Consider the following 18,511-nt stretch of genomic DNA (forward strand, 5'->3'; position numbering starts at 1 on the left):
GAAGTTGGGAGGGGAAAGGAGGCTGTATGAGATGTGGATTCTAACACTGGATGACTCAATTGTTGCATGTGGAGGTCTGTGGATGTGGGTTAGCGGCTCAGTACGGTTAAGATGCTTCCGGCAAGTAGCGGCGACTTCCAGATGCTGCGGAGCCGGGCCAAGGTGGCCAATTCATCTTATCTCCCGATCCTGACTAGCGTGACCGGAGCACATGGATAGGGTTTGCCATCCATCGTGACGCTGAGAAACGCAGAGGAAGGTCTACAACATAAGGTACCATATCAGTCGTCAAATTCTATACGTGCTACCAAAAGGTAACCTGCAGTAAACTTACTAGACAACTAACTCGAAGCTGATAGAGGAGACCGTCTACCCCTTACTTATTAGACTCCGGCCTCCCAACCATCACATCCGGCTCCCTCTCCCACCTCTTCACGCCCTCGGGGATATCCACAACCGCGCTTTCAGTGTAAATATGCATGGCCCCTTTCCACTGCAACCCCTTGACCAACCCGCCCTTGATGCTAACCGTTTCTCGCTCGGTGCCGTCCGCCTGCCGGATGCGGTGCATCACGCGCGTGCCGCAGCGCTTGCAAAAGTAGCAGTCCATTGTACGGCCCTCTTTGGCATTGCGTGTCCATACCCCGAGGTTGGATGACAGGTCCGGTGCGAGCGGGAAAATGCCCGCTGCAGGGAAGATGGCGCTCGTGCCGTAGGCCGAGCCGGACTGCACGCGGCACTGGGTGCAGTGGCAGTGGTAGACCGAGAGAGGGGATGCAGTCGGCGTGGTGAAGTTGATGAGGGCGCATTGGCAGGATACTTCCATTGCGGTTGATCTACAATTGTGGTCGTCGGTAAGATGCGTGAGATGCAAGGTTGTGCCGGCAGGTAAGTCTCAGGTTTTTATAACTTTCAAGACCGAGATCTCTGAGGGGTTTTGAACCCGACGGGTTAGGGTTTTCAGGAAATAAAAACTCACCACTGATCGTAGAGATCGTCGAAGAAAACTCGTTTTTCGCATCTCCACCTCAACAAATCGGAGCCAGTCCCGGCCAGTCGGGTATGGTGTAGCGGTAACATCGTTGACTCTCACTTCTCAGGAGTGACTGCTCTCTCAACAGCCCCGGGTTCGACTCCCGGTATCCGAGTCCTCAACTTTTTCCTGTTTGGAACATTGATGCCATGTTTTTTTTCCATTGGCGGTCGCACTCTGTGTGCAACGGTTCTCAGCTGCAAAGTGCGCTCGGAGGTGTTCACAGCTTTGAAGACCATCTTCAGGCACGCCTTTTCCAAGGCTTCATGATGAAGCGACATGACCTAAGAACGAGGTATGTACATTTGATGAATGGTGGCGGACTATGGATGGAACTGAAGTACATAAATGAAGGGCGGCAATGATATGGACCTTAGGTAAAGCGAAAGCGTTCTGTCTCCCCAACAGTGTCCTCGCCCACAACACCCTATCCCACCAGGCCGCAACCCTCCCGGCTTCAGCACGGCTTACCACCTAAGACACGGTGATACTGCTCGACCCAGCACTTCCAGGCCCACCAGTAGCCGTGTACCCCTCAGTGGCCATAACAACATAATCATGGCTGCCCAGACGCATGCCGAGCTTGGCCCACTCGTCAAAGTGGCGCTTGGTGGTGACGGTGCCGCCGACGCGCTGCTCTTTGCGGACGGACCAGTACTGCTGGAAGGTGCGGGTGCCCTCGATGGAGGGCTTGTTGACGCGCGTGCTGGTGAAGATCTCGTACTCGCCCTCCTCGAACGAGAAGCTGCCCTTGCTCGTCCACGGCTCGTTGGGCGACAGGTCCGCGTGCGCCTCGATGATGTAGTACTCGATCAGGGGGTTGCGCGTCCATCCGTACACGGCCAGGTAGCCTGGTCCTGTGGCGTTGTACGTGCCGCTGTATCGGATTGTTCTGGGGAGGGGTGAGCATGCGTGCCCTCCTGGGATTCTAGGGAGGGGGATAGAGATGGACACACCTGGCACCGCCGCCCCTCCAGCCCTTCCCACACACGAACCCGCCTTTGCTGTTCCACGTCGCTGTGTACAAGCCCCCGGCCCCGTTGACGCACCGGATGTTGCTGCCCCCTTCTGACCAGTTCTGAAAGTAGTAGCCCCCCTGGCGCGCTTCGAGATTGTTGCCTTCGGGCTCGGGGCCGTACGCCCTGACTTGCTCTGCAGGGGCTGCGATCGCCCCTGAGAGGAGGAGGCCTGCGCCAAGAAGCGAAAATTTGACCATACTTTTCGAGCTCTCTGTAATCCAGCGTGGGAAAGCTGTTGTACAGGCGCAAGACTGGATCCGGGACCGTAACAGTCAAGGGCGACCCGTCTTATATCCCGTGGCCTATAGCTAGAGTCCCGATTCGGGGAGCCCCTGATAATCCCCCATGTCCCAGATGGACGTTCCCTTCTCCCGAGACAACTTCATATCGCAAGGTTGCACATGGAGCCGTTTCTGTAGAGTGGGCTGGTAGTGGAGCGGTTCAGTAAGGCTATTGTTGGCGTCTTTCTGTGTACTCATCAATGCATTTAGCCTGAAGCAGGCCAAGGTATTGCTCAACGGCTTCCCCACGGGGTCCTCCACTACGCCCCAGACGCCGGTGGCTGCACCCGTGCTTAATCGAACGCCATGCAGTTAATAAATCCCCGAATTTGCGGGGTATATTCCGGCCACTACCGGCATCCATTGTTCCGGGGGGGCCGTAACTTGCCAGCGGGTACTGGTTTATGAAGCCTACAGTCGCACCAATGACCGCAACGAGAAACGCTCCCTAATAGAAGCTTCTGAAACCATGAAGCGGCGGCTACTAATTCATATCTCCGTGGCTCACCTTTCGGGTGAGTTCGGCTGGTAGATGACGAGGGGACGGAGTTGACCCCCCGGAAGTGGCAACCAGGTTCCAAAACACCAGGATAGGATATCACGTGTGGGTTACAAACTGTCAAGTTCCCTATGGTTTGGTTATAGCCGGCTGAATGCTGGGTATTCTGGAAGTTCAGTGCATGTGTGCAGGTCAATGATCCTCGCCCGGTCGAAGAGGCCATTCACAGGAACAAGGGTTTTGTTGACTCATCTTTGCAAACACAATACTACAAAATACCTGTAAATTACTCGGCTGCCAGGCACTTATCGGAGCCTCTTGTTCTTCGTGTTGGATCACTGGTAGTTCCTGAATGTTGCTGTTGCTCTCTTGCTGATGGGCTGGGATCTTAGGTGACAATTGCGTTCAGTCGATACATCCCAGGGAGGCTAATATAAGCTCTTCAGCTTTGTCAACTTTCTCACTTCTACTAGCCATCAAGTTCTGAACTCAAAACCTACCTAAACTTCGTACAGTTCAGGAACTTCCTCAGGTGGTCCTGCAGGCTGTTGTGAAGAGATAGGAACAAGACTTGCTGCCTCCTGGCCAAACTAGTTCGATCGTGTCTCCAACAACTTCTGACTGGCATACCAAGAGAACTAATCTCTATTTAATAAGCTTTAGCAAGGCGAGTCCTTGAACGTATGCTGTTCAGCGGGGGACTGAGAACAGTTCAGGGGCTCAACCCTAACCCTGTTAACCACCCCGCATCCGATGACACCATCCCATCAACCAGGAAGGCTGCCCGATTCGAGCACACTTGAACACCTCGCTTTCGACACCCAACGCGTAAGTCGCATCGCGCTTAGCGGCACGCTCTGCAATGCCTCCCTCGTCAACGGCGCAGGGCCGCGGCCCATCCCGCCTCGCTCCTCTGATGCGCCCGATCTATGGTCTGGCGCACTACATCGTGTCTGCCTGCAGAAGCGCGTCATACCCGATCCGCGGCGTTTGGTACTTTTTGCGCCATCCCGAGTTCTACCCGCTCTTCGTCGGCCGCCTGCTCCCGCTCTCCATCATCTCCTTCCTAGTATACTTTCTCCTTTTTACCTTTACCTTCCTGCCGCAATTCCTCTTCCTGCTCATCTTCCAGGGCAGAGCGGGGGCCTTGTTCAATACGACAGTGCTCGTGCTTGGCGAGGGGCTGGTGATTATCCAAGGCCTGTTCGAGGGCTTCTTTGTGGACGAATGTCGCGTGGATATTTTTGATGTAAGCTTGCCTTACCTGTCTTCGTGAGTGGATTGCAAGGGGAAAGCTGCTAATCCCATCTACCTGCAGGCCACCCTGATCAACCATGGACTCATCGACCTTATCGCGCCGCAACGTGTCTTGTTCGTCGAAGCCCCGAACTCGGTTAGAATGCTTGGAAAGCCGACCAGTCGCGCCGAATACCAGCCGTGGAGTCTGATTCAAATCGTTGAGCTGATCGTCTGTCTCCCCCTAAACCTCGTGCCGTATGTTGGCACCCCACTCTTCATCATGATCACCGGCTCGCGCCTGGGCAAGCTGTCGCATTACAGATGGTACAAGTTGAGGGGCCTGAACAAGAAGGACGTGAAGCGGGAACTAAGAGCAAGATGGTGGGAGTACCTGTGGTTTGGAACAGCTGCCATGATCTTGGAGCTCGTCCCGGTACTGAGCTTCTTCTTTTTGCTTACTACCACCGCCGGAGCGGCCATGTGGGCGGCCAAGATGGAAGAGCGCGCGAGGATAAGAGTCGGGCGGCAAATCACGGCGGAAGATCGGGCGACTCATCACGATGCCGAGGGGCCGGTGTACCACGATGATCCTGTTTAAGTTGCCCTTCCCAGGAATGTTAACTTGCTAAGTGTTCTTCTATCATCCCGGCTAATTCGAGTATTGGATTTTGTTTGCGAATCATGCTGAGGTCATCTCAGCTATCCACGCGACGGTCATGCTTGTAGCCAGGCGCCGCTTCCCTTTGGACCATGAATCTTGGAGTAGGCCGTGGCCTCGAAAACCTCGCTGCTACTTGCCCAGCACCCGCCCGTGGGCATTGAGTCGCCGCCCAAGCGAGCTGGTTAAGGGGCTCAGGGAGTTACTTCGGTACCGGTGTCCATGCAGGTGGGGAGGCGTGGCGGGTTTGCCTAGAATGCAGTACCTTATTTGACTCGAGGGAAGGAGCAGCACCGCTTATTCGAGCTGCTTCAATCCTGCCATCATTCTTTGGTACTAGGAACCTCGCTTTGGCCCGCCGATATTTCTTCAATGTCAGGCACGGCAGGGGCCACGATGGACTGCAGTGCACTCAGCCCTCAGCCGGGAACGACTGGGGTGCCCCTGCTCTCAGACTCCGGAGCTCGATGACCATGGGGTTAGTTAGCTCGACGTCGTTCCTTCCTCAACTCGACTCCTGAGGCTGCTCATCCGTAAGGTAGGACGTTTCCAGGTATTCGACTCGGAGGATGTTTGCAGCGGCTCCTCCCACATTAGAGAACGGGGAATTACTGTAGGATGCCATCCTAGAGCTCTTTCCTCGCACTCACCTTTCTGTTGCTTGAGGCCCCTCCGTTATTACGTCCCCTGCAGGCCAAATTCTTGAACTTCTTTGCTTTCCCACACATCGTCGGGCAACGCTTCGTCTACACGCTCTTTGACTTCCGCTGCCATTCTCAGTTCTCGTCTCTCGTTGACCACATTCTGTCGTTACCTCGACGCTTGACCATTGTCCTAGCTACCTGTTCCACCAAGAAATCGCAATGCATCTACAAGCTGGTCTTGGTGCCGTCCTCGGCGTTGTCGTTTGGCTGATCCCGGCCGCCGCGGTGCCGCTTTCGTAAGGTGTTCTCCAACTCGACCAAGATCTTGATTCTCACCTAGGTGTCGCAGCGGCAACTCCTCCTTTTCTTGGACCTACTCAGGTGTCCCTACAGGGCCTGGGTAAGTGCTCTCCAACTCGAGCAAAACATCGATTCTCACCTCCGTGCAGCAACAGTGGTTGGACCTACAAAGGTCACCCTACGGGTGTGCCGCTTTCGTAAGTACTCTCCAGTTCAATCAAGACGTTCGATCTGACATAGGTGCAGCAGCACCAAAACAGGCTTGTCTTGGACCTTCTACTCGGGTATTCGTCCAACCACGGCGACTGTGACGTACACCAGTCCTACCGAAGCCAGTCACTTGACGGCGGTTGTTGGAACCGAAACGTCCTCGTCTCTGCTTGATTCACTGGCTCCTTATGGCGTGTCTGAAACCCAGTCTACGGTCCTGACGTCTGCTGCAATTGGCACTCTCACAGTCACCGAGCTGGTTACAGTCACGGAGCTCGTAGCTGTCATCGAAGAAGTCACGGTCTGGATCACAGTCACCTCATCCTCTCTCCCGGGCCAGGAGGAAAGCACGTCGCGAGAGCCTGCTCCATCTACTACATCTGCGGGACACACCACCGACAGCGAGCAAAGAGGAATCCCGTCCGCATATGTAGGCACATACACTCCGCTGCCGTCAGGTACCCCTGTTGAAGGCTACGGGACCGGTGTCGCCAGCCCTTCCAGCGAGCCATCTGGCACGGCTGACATCAGTTCGGTGACCAGCAACAGCGTGTCGCCCGTCGCATGCGCTACATACGGAGGCTACGTTTTCTCGCTTCCCGATGACAACAATCGCGATTTGGCCTGCCGAGTCCCTAGCCCTGTTCCAGCGAACACTCACGGCGCATCATCCGGCCCTCCGCCCCCGAGGAGTACAAAGATCAACCTGGTACTCCCGCGTTCTACACCCGGGCTTTCGTCGCCATATGAGTCCTCCATCACATGGCCCAATATCACACTGACGACTGCACCTGGTCCCGTGATAGCAACTCTGCCTTCCGTCTCTACGCCAACTGCCGGTGTGGCTGGATCAAACGTCTCGGCCACCCCCATACCGGAGGCTAGCTGTGGTGGAAAAGGAGATCGTGGTCCCATGATTCTCGATGTATGTGCTTCTTTTGCAAATCTATGTCACTCTCTGGTTCTCATCATGCTGACCTCATGAAGTTCGACGATATTCCGGTCGGTAACAGTACCGGTGCTAGCATCGCCGGGTCCCGTCCTGTCCCTTCTCCGTATCATCGCTTCTTCTTCTCCAGCGGCTTCCGCGCTGTGCCCCGCTCGGCGTCAAAGTACCAACCGTCCTCGGGCTCCCAGCTGTTGTACTACAGCTCCTTCGCGCCGAGTGCCCAGATTGGTCTCGCAAACTTCAGCACGAATCTCTGCCTCCGTTTCGATTTTCGGGATATCAACCTCGGATGCAACGCGACCAGCGTGCCTTGTCTCTTCCGCATCTCTGGCTTGCAGTGGGATGGCTTCAGAGATGTGGTCAAAGACACGATGACTTTTGTACTCCCAGCTTGTGGAGAAGCATCCAACTGCACACTCACTCAGGTGTCCTCAGGCTTGAACGTGGCACGCCACTCACTCACTAGTCTAACTGCCATCAACATCACGCTTGAGTTTACCGGTGAGCGACAGACATGGTGGGCTGACGACCTGCAGCTGGCCTGGACAGACAATAGCTGCGCGGCTGCTATGTGCCGTGCCAAAACGTCCAACGACAGCATGATACCTGGCATGCTAGGCTCAGTCGCAGCCAGGGCAAAGATGTTTCGCCACCGGGCTGTCCGTGGTTGACTCGGGAGCGATGTGGATGTTACGATTCTTATATTTGCGGCATGTTGTCATTCTTCTCTTCGGCCCAAACACATGGCCGGATGCAAGCACGCTTCTCGCTGCCCATTTGCAGGTGACAAATGGCCATGAGAATTCGGTATTCTAACGCTGATGGAGGCAGGATTTTTCTATGCATTATGTAGCAACTAATCACGAGGGCGGAGGAAGCAATGTGTTGGGAGGAACCAGAGAGCAGATTCGTTGTATGTTAGTTAGCCTGAGTCATCACATATTCAATGTCGTCGGAAGGGCGCTTCTCTCGCGTGCGAAATCGGATCCGTGTGCCGATAGGACCCACTGCATCGTCCGGTCTAACCATCTCGGTGAATTTAATAGCGGGCCGAGGCCTCGCTCCTGGGCGTCCTCCCACGGTTTAACTCGGAAATAACGTCGCATCTGTTATCTCCCCTTACCCGAAACTAATCGAAGGGCGGAAAGGTGACATCGTATGTACATGTAAACAGTAAGGCATCTGCTTGTGGCAAAAGGGGGCATCAGATTTTTCCACACGTAAGGAAACCCGCCGCAGCAGCAGCAGCAGAAATCCTTCTGTACATGTACCAAAATTTGCATGTTGCAACGTCGCTATATGTCGGAGTGTGGATGCGGAGGTGATGGATACGAAAGAGGAAACTAAAGACCAACATGCATCACCGGTTCCGCCCCCGGCCGAGGGTGGACCCGGGAGCCATTGTTCGGTCCCATCCCGTCATGGGCTCCATTCCCGCCGCTACTTGGTTTTCTTCCCGGGTTCCACTACACTAATAAACAGATTTTCCCTTCCTTTTTTCCCCCTTGGATTCATGAATGACTCTTCCTTCCACCACGAAGAATCCTCCACCGTCTACGCTAGCCCTACCTACCTACTGAGTTGCTTCCTGGCTTGGATCACGGTCTTGGCTTCTGATTGAGAGATTGAGACTGGACTCCTCCCGTATTCCTGGGGCTGACTAGGTTTCCGTCTTCTTTTCATCGGGTGTGTGACACATCGCATTGCCAAGTTGAGGGGCTTCCAGGAGGGTCAGGACCTTATTCTGGGGTTATAAACCGTACATTGCCCCGTCTTGAAGAATCCGAAGGAAACGAACTGAGTAAGAGAGTGGAATCACGACTGGATTTCTTTTACTCTGCTCTGCATACGACATACTTGCGGACGCTGTCCTGCCTTGGATCGCCGTACCTGCCTGGTTCATCCGTCTGATCCGTCTGGAACGAGAAAGCTGAACGATACGAAGTTCCTATCTGGTTAATGTCAATTCTAGCCTGTGACGAGGTCTCAGTCTACCTACCGTACCTACCTTACTTCTTACCTAAGTTCCTCACCTCCTACTGTCAACTGACATTAAGTTGACTCGGCGACCTTCGACTCCGTTGGTGGAACTTGAACCTTGCTGTGCCGATTTGGCGCTGTCCCAGGCTGGCCCTCCCAGTTGCGAGAGGTCAGGATCTGGTCCGAAAAGCTCCTACCGGCTAGCTTGCGCGTCTACGTCGGACGAAGCCCGGAATTACACGGCACTTACTCCGCGCCACCGCGTGCGCCCCTGACGCAGGACGCCCTGTCTGGAAGCGACTCGTCCCGTGAATTCCCGTTTTATTGGTTAGAAACCGGAGAACCATGGCGCCAAACACTGATACTCTACCCGAGTATGATTCTGAAAAGGGGGTGGTACCGACAAGAATAGGTGAACGAGGGGACGGCACGGACTCGTCGTTGGCATCGCTGCCGGAGGTTGTTGATGCGGGTGAGAAGGTTGAGGAAGATTGGCGGCGGCGGCGGGAGGGTGAGGGTGAGGGTGAGGATGAAGAGGAAGGGGGCAATTTGCAACGACAGACCCGGGATCGGGATCGGGATCAGGGTGATGCCGGGATCGTGTCACGAGTTGTTAGTCGTGTGATCAGCAGGGCAAGCACCAAGTCTTATGCCGACCCCGGACCGCCGCCAGACGGGGGGTTCAAGGCTTGGGCCGTTGGTAAGCCCCCTCAAACTCACATCCTCCCGTTTGTTATTAGTACGATCACCGGATGGCTGACGGATGGACTCGGACATACTAACCAGTCGGCTGCGCGCACCTGGTCATCACGAACACATGGGGCCTGGTCGGCTCCTTTGGCCTGTTCCAAACCTACTACGTCAGCTCCCTGGGCCGGTCGCCGTCAGACATATCATGGATCGGCTCGCTGCAGATCTTCCTCCTGTTCTTTGTCGGCACCATCGCAGGACGTCTCACCGATGCGGGCTACTTTGCGTATGTCTTCGGGCTGGGCGTGGCCCTGAACATTGTCGGCATCTTCTGCACGTCGGTGGCAACCTCGTACTGGCAGGTGCTGCTCGCGCAGGGGATTTGTCTGGGCATTGGCAGCGGGTGCATCTTTACGCCTGCTATGGCGACGCTGTCGACGTATTTTGACAAGAGGAGGGCGCTGGCTATTGGTATGGCCTCGTGCGGGACTGCGACGGGTGGGTTGGTGTTTCCGAGTATGGTCCGGCAGTTGTTGCCGACACAGGGGTTTGCTGCTTCGATGAGGGCCATTGGGTACGTGCAGCTGGCGACGTTTGCGGTTTCGGCCCTGTTTCTGAGACAGAGGGTCAAGCCGAGGAAGAGTGGCCCGTTGGTGGAATGGGCGGCGTTTAGGGAGTGGGCGTATACGTTTTATGCGCTGGGGAGCTTCTCGGTGAGACATTGCCTGGTTTGGTTGGATACCTACAATAAAGAGTGTCTCTTGTGCTGACCCAAGCATGGAACAGTTCTTTCTCGGGTTGTACTTCGCCTTTTACTATGTCTCCTCGTTCAGCCGGGACATCATCGGCATGAGTTATACCGACAGCCTCAACCTGCTCCTGGTGATGAACGGGGTGGGCATTCCCGGGCGGCTGATCGCAAATCACATCGCTGACCGGGTCGGGCCTCTCAACATGCTTGTTCCCGTGGCCGCGGTTGCAGGGACATGCATGTTTTCCTGGGCGGCTGTCACGTCGATACCGGGCCTGTACGTGTGGAGCTGCTTTTATGGTATGGCCGCGGGCGGGTTGACGAGCTTGTTCCCCGCCGGACTGACCAGCCTGACAACGGACCTGAGAAAGTCGGGAGTTAGATTGGGTATGGGATTCACCATTGCCAGCTTCGCCACGCTGGCTGGGCCGCCCATCGCGGGTGCCATCATAACCGCGTCGGGCGGCAGCTACCACGGGGCTCAGGCCTTTGCCGGCGCAACGCTGCTGCTGGGGATGGCGTTCATGATTGCGGCGAGGACGGTGGCTGCGAGGCAGTTCCAGGCCAGGGGAACATCAGCAAGGCCAGGGGGGACATGGTATGTCAAGGTCTAGAGGTCTTAGGCTAGATTCAGGTAGGCTTAATGTTGGATAAAATGTGTGATGTGAGACGACGTTCCGGCATTGGTTTTTATATGCCAATGAAGCAATGACTTCCGTTGTAAACTTCAAGTTAATGCTCTGCGAGTCCGAGCTGAAGCTTGGTAGATTGCTTGCCTGCATATGAAGTCTTGTCGTCTGGAAGGCAAGAGCGTGGATATCTGCAACAGTGGTCGGTCAACAACTACTATCCGTAGTTGCCTGTCGAATCGTGCAATAGGGGGTATGTTTCTGATTTTCTTCTCTTTCGAAGCTGCGCATTCTTGAGAGTCACCCAATCTAGGTGTATGCAAATCAGCAAGCCCGATTAGCTCAGCTGGTTAGAGCGTCGTACTAATACCGGGACACCAGTATATGGTATGCGAAGGTCAACAGTTCAATCCTGTTATTGGGCATTTCATTTTGTCTGACCATCCCGAGTCATGAGATGATATTCAACTTTTTGAACAAGTCATTGCTCTTTCTGGCTGTTGTTTGACATGGCGGAACAGCTTGGCCCGTGTTGACTTTGCCTGCGGATCATTACTAGTAGTTAGGGCACATCGGTCATAGGGGAACGTCTGAAGATGGATACCTTATGTTGGCGTCCATGATAGCGCAGCGATTCACAGTGCTGTGTTACTGTAGCCAACAGTCCCACTTATGTGATTGTGCTGCATCTGCTTAGTTTTCACTGGGCCGCGGCTCTCCCGGCGTGGTTTGAACCCGAATCCGACCGAATGACCGGTGGGGCCGGGACCGGCAATGTGCTCGGGACGGCGAGGTTGCGTCGAGGAGGCCTTGGCTTTCCCGGACCGGTCCAATGGATGAGTGGGCAGGAAAGGCGGTGTGTAGAGATGCATCGGGCAGTGAGCAGTGACAGACTACCCCACAATCACTTGGAAAATTCTGATCAACAGAGTGGATTTGCAAGGTTGCAATAAAAGGCGCTTTTGATGGCCCTGTCTCGGTCGCAAGTTGAGACTCGCAACAAGCAATCGAGGCTCAATGTTTTTGTCTTTGTGACAATCTATTCCTGGTCTCAAATTGGGTTTCAACTTTCAAACCTGACCTCCTTGTTTCTTTCCTTTTTCGGTTGCCAGAATAATGTGTGTATTGGACCAGCACTTTGAGATCTCGTTGCACCGTTGACCATCTACGCTCAGTACGAATAGGAGTTGTTGCGTCAAAATCCACAATCTCAACCCAATGAGGTGACACGGAGTTTGTTTGGCATTTCGTTGCTGACCCGATGCGGTATCGAGGCACACGACGCGACGGGGGAGATGTGGCTTCTGGCTGGCTGGGGTACCTATGCCACGCAACCTTGAAGCGCTTGGTGAATCGTTCTGGAACAAGCCCCGACAGCCTTTGCTTTTTCTTTCTACCGAGCGCGGGATGATGCGAAACTGTACTGTATTGTACATGTAGTATACTTTATGTAGTGGTTAGGGCAGCAATGTTATAGGATTCTTTGGAGCCGCGTTTGCCGGCCAAGCGGCAAGCCGAGTCCTCGGCCGCGTGGGGTAATGTACCCGGCTGGAGCGTCTTGGTTCTATACTCCTATTAAGCAAGGGAGTCTTGGAGCAATTGAGAGAAATGGTGCGGACATTGTCTGAAGAGTAGAAACCTATCTCAGGACTCAGATCTCTAGAAACAGAGGACTGTCTCGGCTTCTGTCAGTGGATCATGGGGATCGGCATTGGGCCCTGGCACCTCCTGCCGCGAGGTTCACTCAAAACTGGGCACGTGCCTTTCAAGCAAAGCCCAAGCTGCATCCCGCCGCCCCGCATCCCGGGGTAGCAGAGACCCCCACGGAAGGCGATAGGCTTGAGAAAGTGGCACGAATTGCAGGTTGCTCACAGTGAATGTCTACCGCACAGCTACAAACCAGACCGTCGCAATTGGCAGCAAACTTGGCCCGGTTCTGTGAATGGCTTCCCGGCGGTCCAGATAGGTTTCTTGGTACCCCGCTATCAGCTGATGATAACGGCCTGCACGGGGCCACTTTCGATCCTTCCCTCCTCCAAACGATTGCTCCCATGGACACACGTGGGAACATCTCAACTGGCCAAGCTCAAGTACACAGTGGCCGCCATTCCTACACATACAGTAGTGATAGTTCAAGTTGTCTGCTTGGGCACCTTCAAGCCCAACATGCCTCGAGATACCGCATCTTCGAGCGCTCTAACCGCTCTAAATTCTATCTTGTCTCTTGATGATACACAACTAAATCGCATTTTGCTGAGTCTGTGGTTTCAGTGCATCTCGTTTACGGAGGTTTTCACAGCCAAGTTCCACTCGCCCCGCAGGCTGGAACCGGTCTAGACGTCTCTGACTGATCAAGGCTCTTGGCAGCCTTGGCGGACTTGGCACTGAGTGCCGCTTTGCCCGAAAGACCCTGGGGGCAAATACCGTTGGCCACCGAGAAGTCGCAACCCCGACACGGGACAAGTCTGGTACCACATCCTACAGCCTGCCGCCTTCCGCCATGACGACATTGGTTCGCTTTGGATCCCCTCAATTGGGCTCGGCCTCGTCATATAACCAAATATTGGAAAGAAAGACGCCGAAAGGAATTGCAGATCTAGGGTCTCTCAGTTCTCAAAGCCTTGGGGTCAAAAAAATGACCTGATTGCCAAAGTTCTTGGCTTGATGGGCCATGACGAAAACCGACACCGAATGCCTGTCATCGCCAAGGACGCCCAGATGCCAAGGAATGCATATCCGTGCCCCTCCGTGTCGACCTTCCAGCAATGGGCAACCAAAAGCTTTCCATTGACCGAGGTGGCTCTCTAGCGTCCCCAGCGGCGGAGTTGTACCGCGCTAAAAGTTGCAAGATGCCAATGGACAGAGGAAAGAACGGCCGGCGCTTGCCATCCACAGATTATCTATATCTCTTGCCCACCCCGCCCGGCTTCGATCGTACCCTTCGATCTGGCTTCGATTCTCTCCCAAACCCCCTATTCACCAGATAATCCTGCTTTGTTATCCGCGTCTGCGTACGAAGCAATCCTCACCCATCCGCCACGTCCGTCCCGGCTCAGCCACTGGCCGTCCACAACCCCGCCGAAGATGGCTAAGTCCGGGGACCCGAAGAAGAGTTCGGGCAACCATGTCTCGGGCCAATCCAACCGGCCTCTTAGCCGCCCCGCACACGCATTGTCCCACCAGCAGCTTGCCGAAGAGCTCGATGCCGATGTCCTCTCCGGCTTGACCAAGGAGGAGGCCAAGGTCCGCCTCGAACAGTATGGCAAGAATGATCTGGGAGAGGAGGAGGGCGTCCAGCCTCTCAAGATTATCATCGCTCAGGTCGCCAACGCCATGACGCTGGTCCTTATCCTCGCCATGGCTGTCAGCTTCGGTATCAGGTCTTGGATCGAGGGTGGCGTCGTTGCTGCCGTCATTATGCTCAACATTGTCGTCGGTTTCTTCCAGGAGTACTCGGCCGAGAAGACCATGGACTCCCTGCGCTCCCTCAGCTCGCCCACTGCTAATGTCGTTCGTGGCGGCGAGGCCATGGTTGTGCCCTCTGGCGAGGTTGTTCCTGGCGATCTGGTCGAGGTGAAGATGGGTGATACCATCCCCGCCGACATCAGGTACGGAACCACATGATCATCTGGTGCTGCAAGGCTCATATGTTCCCCTTCTATTGTGCAGGCCCCTCACTAACCACACGAATCAGGCTGGTCGAGGTAAAGAACTTTGAGACGGATGAAGCATTGCTTACTGGCGAGTCTCTTCCGGTCCGGAAGCGCGAGAATGTCACCTTTGACGACGCCACCGGCCCCGGAGACCGGCTCAACGTCGCATACAGCAGCTCGACCGTAACAAAGGGCCGTGCCAAGGGCATCGTCTTCGCTACTGGCACTTTCACCGAGATTGGCGCCATCGCTTCGGCTCTTCACCAGAAGGACTCCAAAGTCCGACCTGTCAAGCGCAAGCCCAATGGTCATGCCGGCCCCCACCGCTACCTGGAGGCTTATACGCTCACCCTCGGTGATGCCATCGGCCGCTTTTTGGGCGTCAGCGTCGGCACCCCTCTGCAACGAAAGCTCAGCAAGTTGGCCATGCTCTTGTTTGGCATCGCCGTCGTCTGCGCCATCATTGTCCTGGGTGCAAACCGTTTCCACACCTCGCAGGAAGTCATCATCTACGCTGTTGCCACCGGTCTCTCCATGATCCCCGCCTCTCTCGTCGTTGTGCTGACCATTACCATGGCCGCCGGCACCAAGCGCATGGTGGAACGCAACGTCATTGTCCGCAATCTCAAGAGTCTCGAAGCCCTCGGCGCCGTGACAGATATTTGCAGCGACAAGACCGGAACTCTGACTCAGGGCAAGATGGTTGCGAGGGGCGCTTGGGTCCCCGGTTTGGGCACGTACACGGTTGAATTGACCTCGAACGAGCCCTTCAATCCGACCAAGGGTGATATCCGCTTCGATACCCGGGAACCTCACGAGATCAACTTCCGGCCGAAGGCAGGGAGCGAGAAGGATGACGTTGGAACAGGATCCGTCGTAGCCTCGGAGCAGCTGCTCGCTGATAGCAAGTCCCGTCTTCAAGAGTTCCTCACCGTCGCGTCCCTCGCCAATGTCGCTACCGTCTTTGAGAAAGAAGGCGAGTGGCATGCCCGCGGAGACCCGACCGAAATTGCCATCCAGGTGTTCGCCAGCCGCTTCGGCAAGAACAGACTTAGCATTGTTGGAGGCGAGAAGCCCGAGTGGACTGAAGTCGCAGAGTTCCCCTTTGATAGTGACGTTAAGCGTATGAGTGTTATCATGAAGCACAACGCCACGGACGAGCACTTTGCCTTCACCAAGGGTGCCGTTGAGCGGGTCATCCGCGTGTGCACTCGATATTGCACTGCCGATTTGCCCGCCGGTGAGAAGGCAGAAGCCGAGATGACGGACGAATACCGCAACCATATCCTCACCAATATGGAGGTGTTTGCCGGGCTCGGTCTACGTGTGCTTGCCCTGGCCAGCCGCAAGCTCAATGCCGACGTTCAAGCAACCGAGGACACCAACCGCGACGAAATTGAGCAGGATTTGACCTTCCTCGGCCTTGTGGGTCTCTACGATCCGCCCCGTCCTGAATCGGCGCCAGCGGTCCGACAGTGCCACGAAGCGGGTATTTCCGTGCACATGCTTACTGGCGACCACCCCGAAACCGCCAAGGCCATCGCCATTGAGGTCGGCATCCTCCCTAAGCGCATGGAGCAGGTCAGCGCCGAGATCGCGAAAGCCATGGTTATGACCGCCACACAGTTCGATGCTCTTGACGATGCGCAAGTTGACGCGCTTCCAGTCCTGCCCCTTGTTATCGCTCGATGTGCGCCAAGCACCAAGGTCCGCATGATTGACGCTCTGCACCGCCGCGGGAAGTTCTGCGCCATGGTAAGTCCGTTATCTTTGCCATCGATACATTCGGGGACTAACACCACTTAGACTGGCGACGGCGTTAACGATTCCCCGTCCCTCCGCCGGGCTGATGTCGGGATTGCCATGGGTCAGGCTGGCTCCGACGTGGCCAAGGACGCTTCAGACATTGTGCTCACCGACGACAATTTTGCCTCGATCGTCGCTGCTATCGAAGAAGGCCGCCGCATCTTTGACAACATCCAGAAATTCGTGCTGCACGTGTTGGCTGAAAACATTGCCCAGGCCGGCACCCTCCTCATTGGTCTCGCCTTCAAAGACTCTTCAGCCTTGTCGGTATTCCCGCTTGCGCCCGTGGAGATTGTCTGGATTATCATGGTCACTTCGGGTCTTCCGGACATGGGTCTTGGATTTGAGCGCGCTGTCCCCGATATCATGCGTCGGCCACCGCAGTCCCTGAAGACAGGCATCTTCACGCTCGAGTTCCTCGTTGACATGGTCGTCTACGGTCTCTGGATCACCGCCCTGTGCCTGGCATCGTTCGTCCTTCGTGTCTATGCGTGGGGCGGCGGCAACCTCGGCGAGCGGTGCAATGACTCTTACAGCGAAAGCTGCGAGACCGTGTTCCGCGCGCGTGCGACCACATTCGCTTGCCTGACATGGTTTGCCCTGTTCCTCGCCTGGGAGCTTGTCGACATGCGCAGATCCTTCTTCCGCATGCAGCCCGGCAGCAAGAAGTACTTCACCCAATGGTTCTACGATGTGTGGCGCAACAAGTTCTTGTTCTGGGCCATCCTGCTCGGCTTCGTCACCCTGTTCCCCACGCTGTATATCCCGGTCATCAACCACGCCGTCTTCAAGCATACCGGCATCAGCTGGGAATGGGGCATTGTGTTTCTTGCGGCTGCCCTGTTCTTTGCGGGCATTGAGGGCTGGAAGTGGGGGAAGAGGATTTACTTCCGTCGCCAGGCGCGTAAAGTCACGGGCCGTCAGTGGAAAGATATGGATATTGAGGAGCGCGTGTTTGGCGAGTACTTGAGCGGCTATGAGAGCGCCGAGAGCGGGTCGGGTGCTAACGGAAGAGATTGGTAAGTGTTTCCTCTTGGGGTTGTTGGGCTTGGTGTTAGTAGTGGAAAGCAGGTGACTGACATTTGCCGTGCTTACAGACTAAGAAGGGGCGGGAAGCCCCTGGTGATGAAGATTGATGTTATGGAAGATATCGTTAACGGTCTTGGCCTTGCTAAGCAACCAGGCAAGGCAGCGGACACTGCGTGCATTGTATGGCGAATGGACAAATTAGCGCTAAGAGATTGTACGGGCGCGGGTTCAGGCGTTGGCATTAGAGGCCGTGTTACTGAGGGGAAGAAGGAGGGCTGGGCTGGGGCCACTTCTGGTGAAGTCGGTCAGGGACTGGTTGATAAAAAGGTGGAAGGGTCTTACGGTTTTAGTGAGACCCGGTCTCGGAGCGGAAGTAGTGTGAGCGAATGCGGACTTAGGTGTCCAGCGGATAGGGAATATGATAAGAAATTTCGCTCACGCCTGTTTATGCTTTTGTCTTCATCGAGGGTGTTGACCGTAGGACCTGCTGGTCGATTAACCATGATGGTGTTAGTGGACAGCGAACCCGCTAACCACAATGCACCCTCACACGGGCAGGATCTAGGTATGTGATCAGTCTTGCGGTTGCCAGCTATCTTGCATCTGGGGTGAAGGGGGCCGAGGAGACTCTGTCTTGGCCCTCGTTGGAGTCCACACAGCACAGGAGCTTACTTCCCCGCATCTCCACCACTCTACCACTCCACCACCCCAACCGTCTCTGGGGAGCAGCATACTGGCCGGCGTGTCAGGTACTAGTGACTAGAGATGCTGTCACAAGACGCGATCAATACCACACATCAGCAGTCTTGATGTCTGCCTCCTTGGCGCCATTCAGCGCTTCTAGCCTTCAAGCATTTATTTCTCCTTCTTATCCAACCATCGAACACTTGTAGTGGAGTGTATGAACTCTCTGGGTTTGGAATAGTCGGAGTCCAGATCAACAATCCTCGGCCCTGTTCCCTCAGCTGGCTACGTACCTTATGGGCCTAGATGGGTACTCTCAGGTGCTTGAGAACTTGAATGTGGTCAAGTCCCGTGTTCTCGTTTCTCCGACCATCATACACTTCGCAGAGGTATGTACACTGACAGTGGTAACTTACATAGGTAGGTACCTACTCTAAGGAGGTTACATCTCTCCGCA

At 55.3% G+C, this 18,511-nt stretch overlaps 6 protein-coding genes and 2 non-coding genes across 8 annotated transcripts; 6 read left to right on the top strand and 2 right to left on the bottom strand.

The window, feature by feature from the left end:
• Positions 1-58: 58 nt before the first annotated feature.
• Positions 59-974, bottom strand: N656DRAFT_644348 (uncharacterized protein). Its single transcript, XM_064810432.1, has 2 exons — positions 335-974; positions 59-261 (listed from the first exon to the last, which is right to left on the bottom strand). The coding sequence occupies exon 1, from the start codon at positions 824-826 to the stop codon at positions 377-379; it is 450 nt and encodes a 149-aa protein (XP_064670716.1). The 5' UTR covers positions 827-974; the 3' UTR covers positions 59-261; positions 335-376.
• Positions 975-1,056: 82 nt separating this feature from the next.
• Positions 1,057-1,148, top strand: N656DRAFT_t66. Its single transcript has one exon. It is a non-coding gene; the product is annotated as a tRNA-Glu (tRNA).
• A 42-nt stretch (positions 1,149-1,190) lies between these two features.
• N656DRAFT_778680 (glycoside hydrolase family 11 protein) lies at positions 1,191-2,599 on the bottom strand. Its single transcript, XM_064815051.1, has 2 exons — positions 1,990-2,599; positions 1,191-1,925 (listed from the first exon to the last, which is right to left on the bottom strand). Exons 1-2 carry the CDS (start codon positions 2,247-2,249, stop codon positions 1,508-1,510), a joined length of 678 nt encoding a protein of 225 aa, XP_064670717.1. The 5' UTR covers positions 2,250-2,599; the 3' UTR covers positions 1,191-1,507.
• Positions 2,600-3,748: 1,149 nt separating this feature from the next.
• Positions 3,749-4,669, top strand: N656DRAFT_789209 (uncharacterized protein; the record flags this gene model as incomplete). Its single annotated transcript, XM_064816767.1, has 2 exons — positions 3,749-4,081; positions 4,151-4,669. The coding sequence occupies 2 exons, from the start codon at positions 3,749-3,751 to the stop codon at positions 4,667-4,669; spliced, it is 852 nt and encodes a 283-aa protein (XP_064670718.1).
• Positions 4,670-5,126: 457 nt separating this feature from the next.
• Positions 5,127-7,588, top strand: N656DRAFT_644338 (uncharacterized protein). Its single transcript, XM_064810431.1, has 5 exons — positions 5,127-5,669; positions 5,723-5,773; positions 5,823-5,870; positions 5,920-6,808; positions 6,871-7,588. The coding sequence occupies exons 1-5, from the start codon at positions 5,593-5,595 to the stop codon at positions 7,501-7,503; spliced, it is 1,698 nt and encodes a 565-aa protein (XP_064670719.1). The 5' UTR covers positions 5,127-5,592; the 3' UTR covers positions 7,504-7,588.
• Positions 7,589-9,157: 1,569 nt separating this feature from the next.
• N656DRAFT_797678 (MFS general substrate transporter) lies at positions 9,158-10,867 on the top strand (the record flags this gene model as incomplete). Its single annotated transcript, XM_064817674.1, has 3 exons — positions 9,158-9,512; positions 9,599-10,215; positions 10,289-10,867. 3 exons carry the CDS (start codon positions 9,158-9,160, stop codon positions 10,865-10,867), a joined length of 1,551 nt encoding a protein of 516 aa, XP_064670720.1.
• A 346-nt stretch (positions 10,868-11,213) lies between these two features.
• Positions 11,214-11,307, top strand: N656DRAFT_t67. Its single transcript has one exon. It is a non-coding gene; the product is annotated as a tRNA-Ile (tRNA).
• A 2,659-nt stretch (positions 11,308-13,966) lies between these two features.
• On the top strand, positions 13,967-17,364 carry N656DRAFT_797679 (potassium/sodium eff; the record flags this gene model as incomplete). The annotated part of the gene is made up of 3 exons (XM_064817675.1): positions 13,967-14,490; positions 14,577-16,290; positions 16,342-17,364. 3 exons carry the CDS (start codon positions 13,967-13,969, stop codon positions 17,362-17,364), a joined length of 3,261 nt encoding a protein of 1,086 aa, XP_064670721.1.
• Between the last annotated feature and the right edge of the window lie 1,147 nt (positions 17,365-18,511).

This window comes from Canariomyces notabilis (assembly GCF_033297395.1).
Source record: "Canariomyces notabilis strain CBS 508.74 unplaced genomic scaffold N656scaffold_9, whole genome shotgun sequence".
Classification (NCBI taxonomy): domain Eukaryota; kingdom Fungi; phylum Ascomycota; class Sordariomycetes; order Sordariales; family Chaetomiaceae; genus Canariomyces; species Canariomyces notabilis.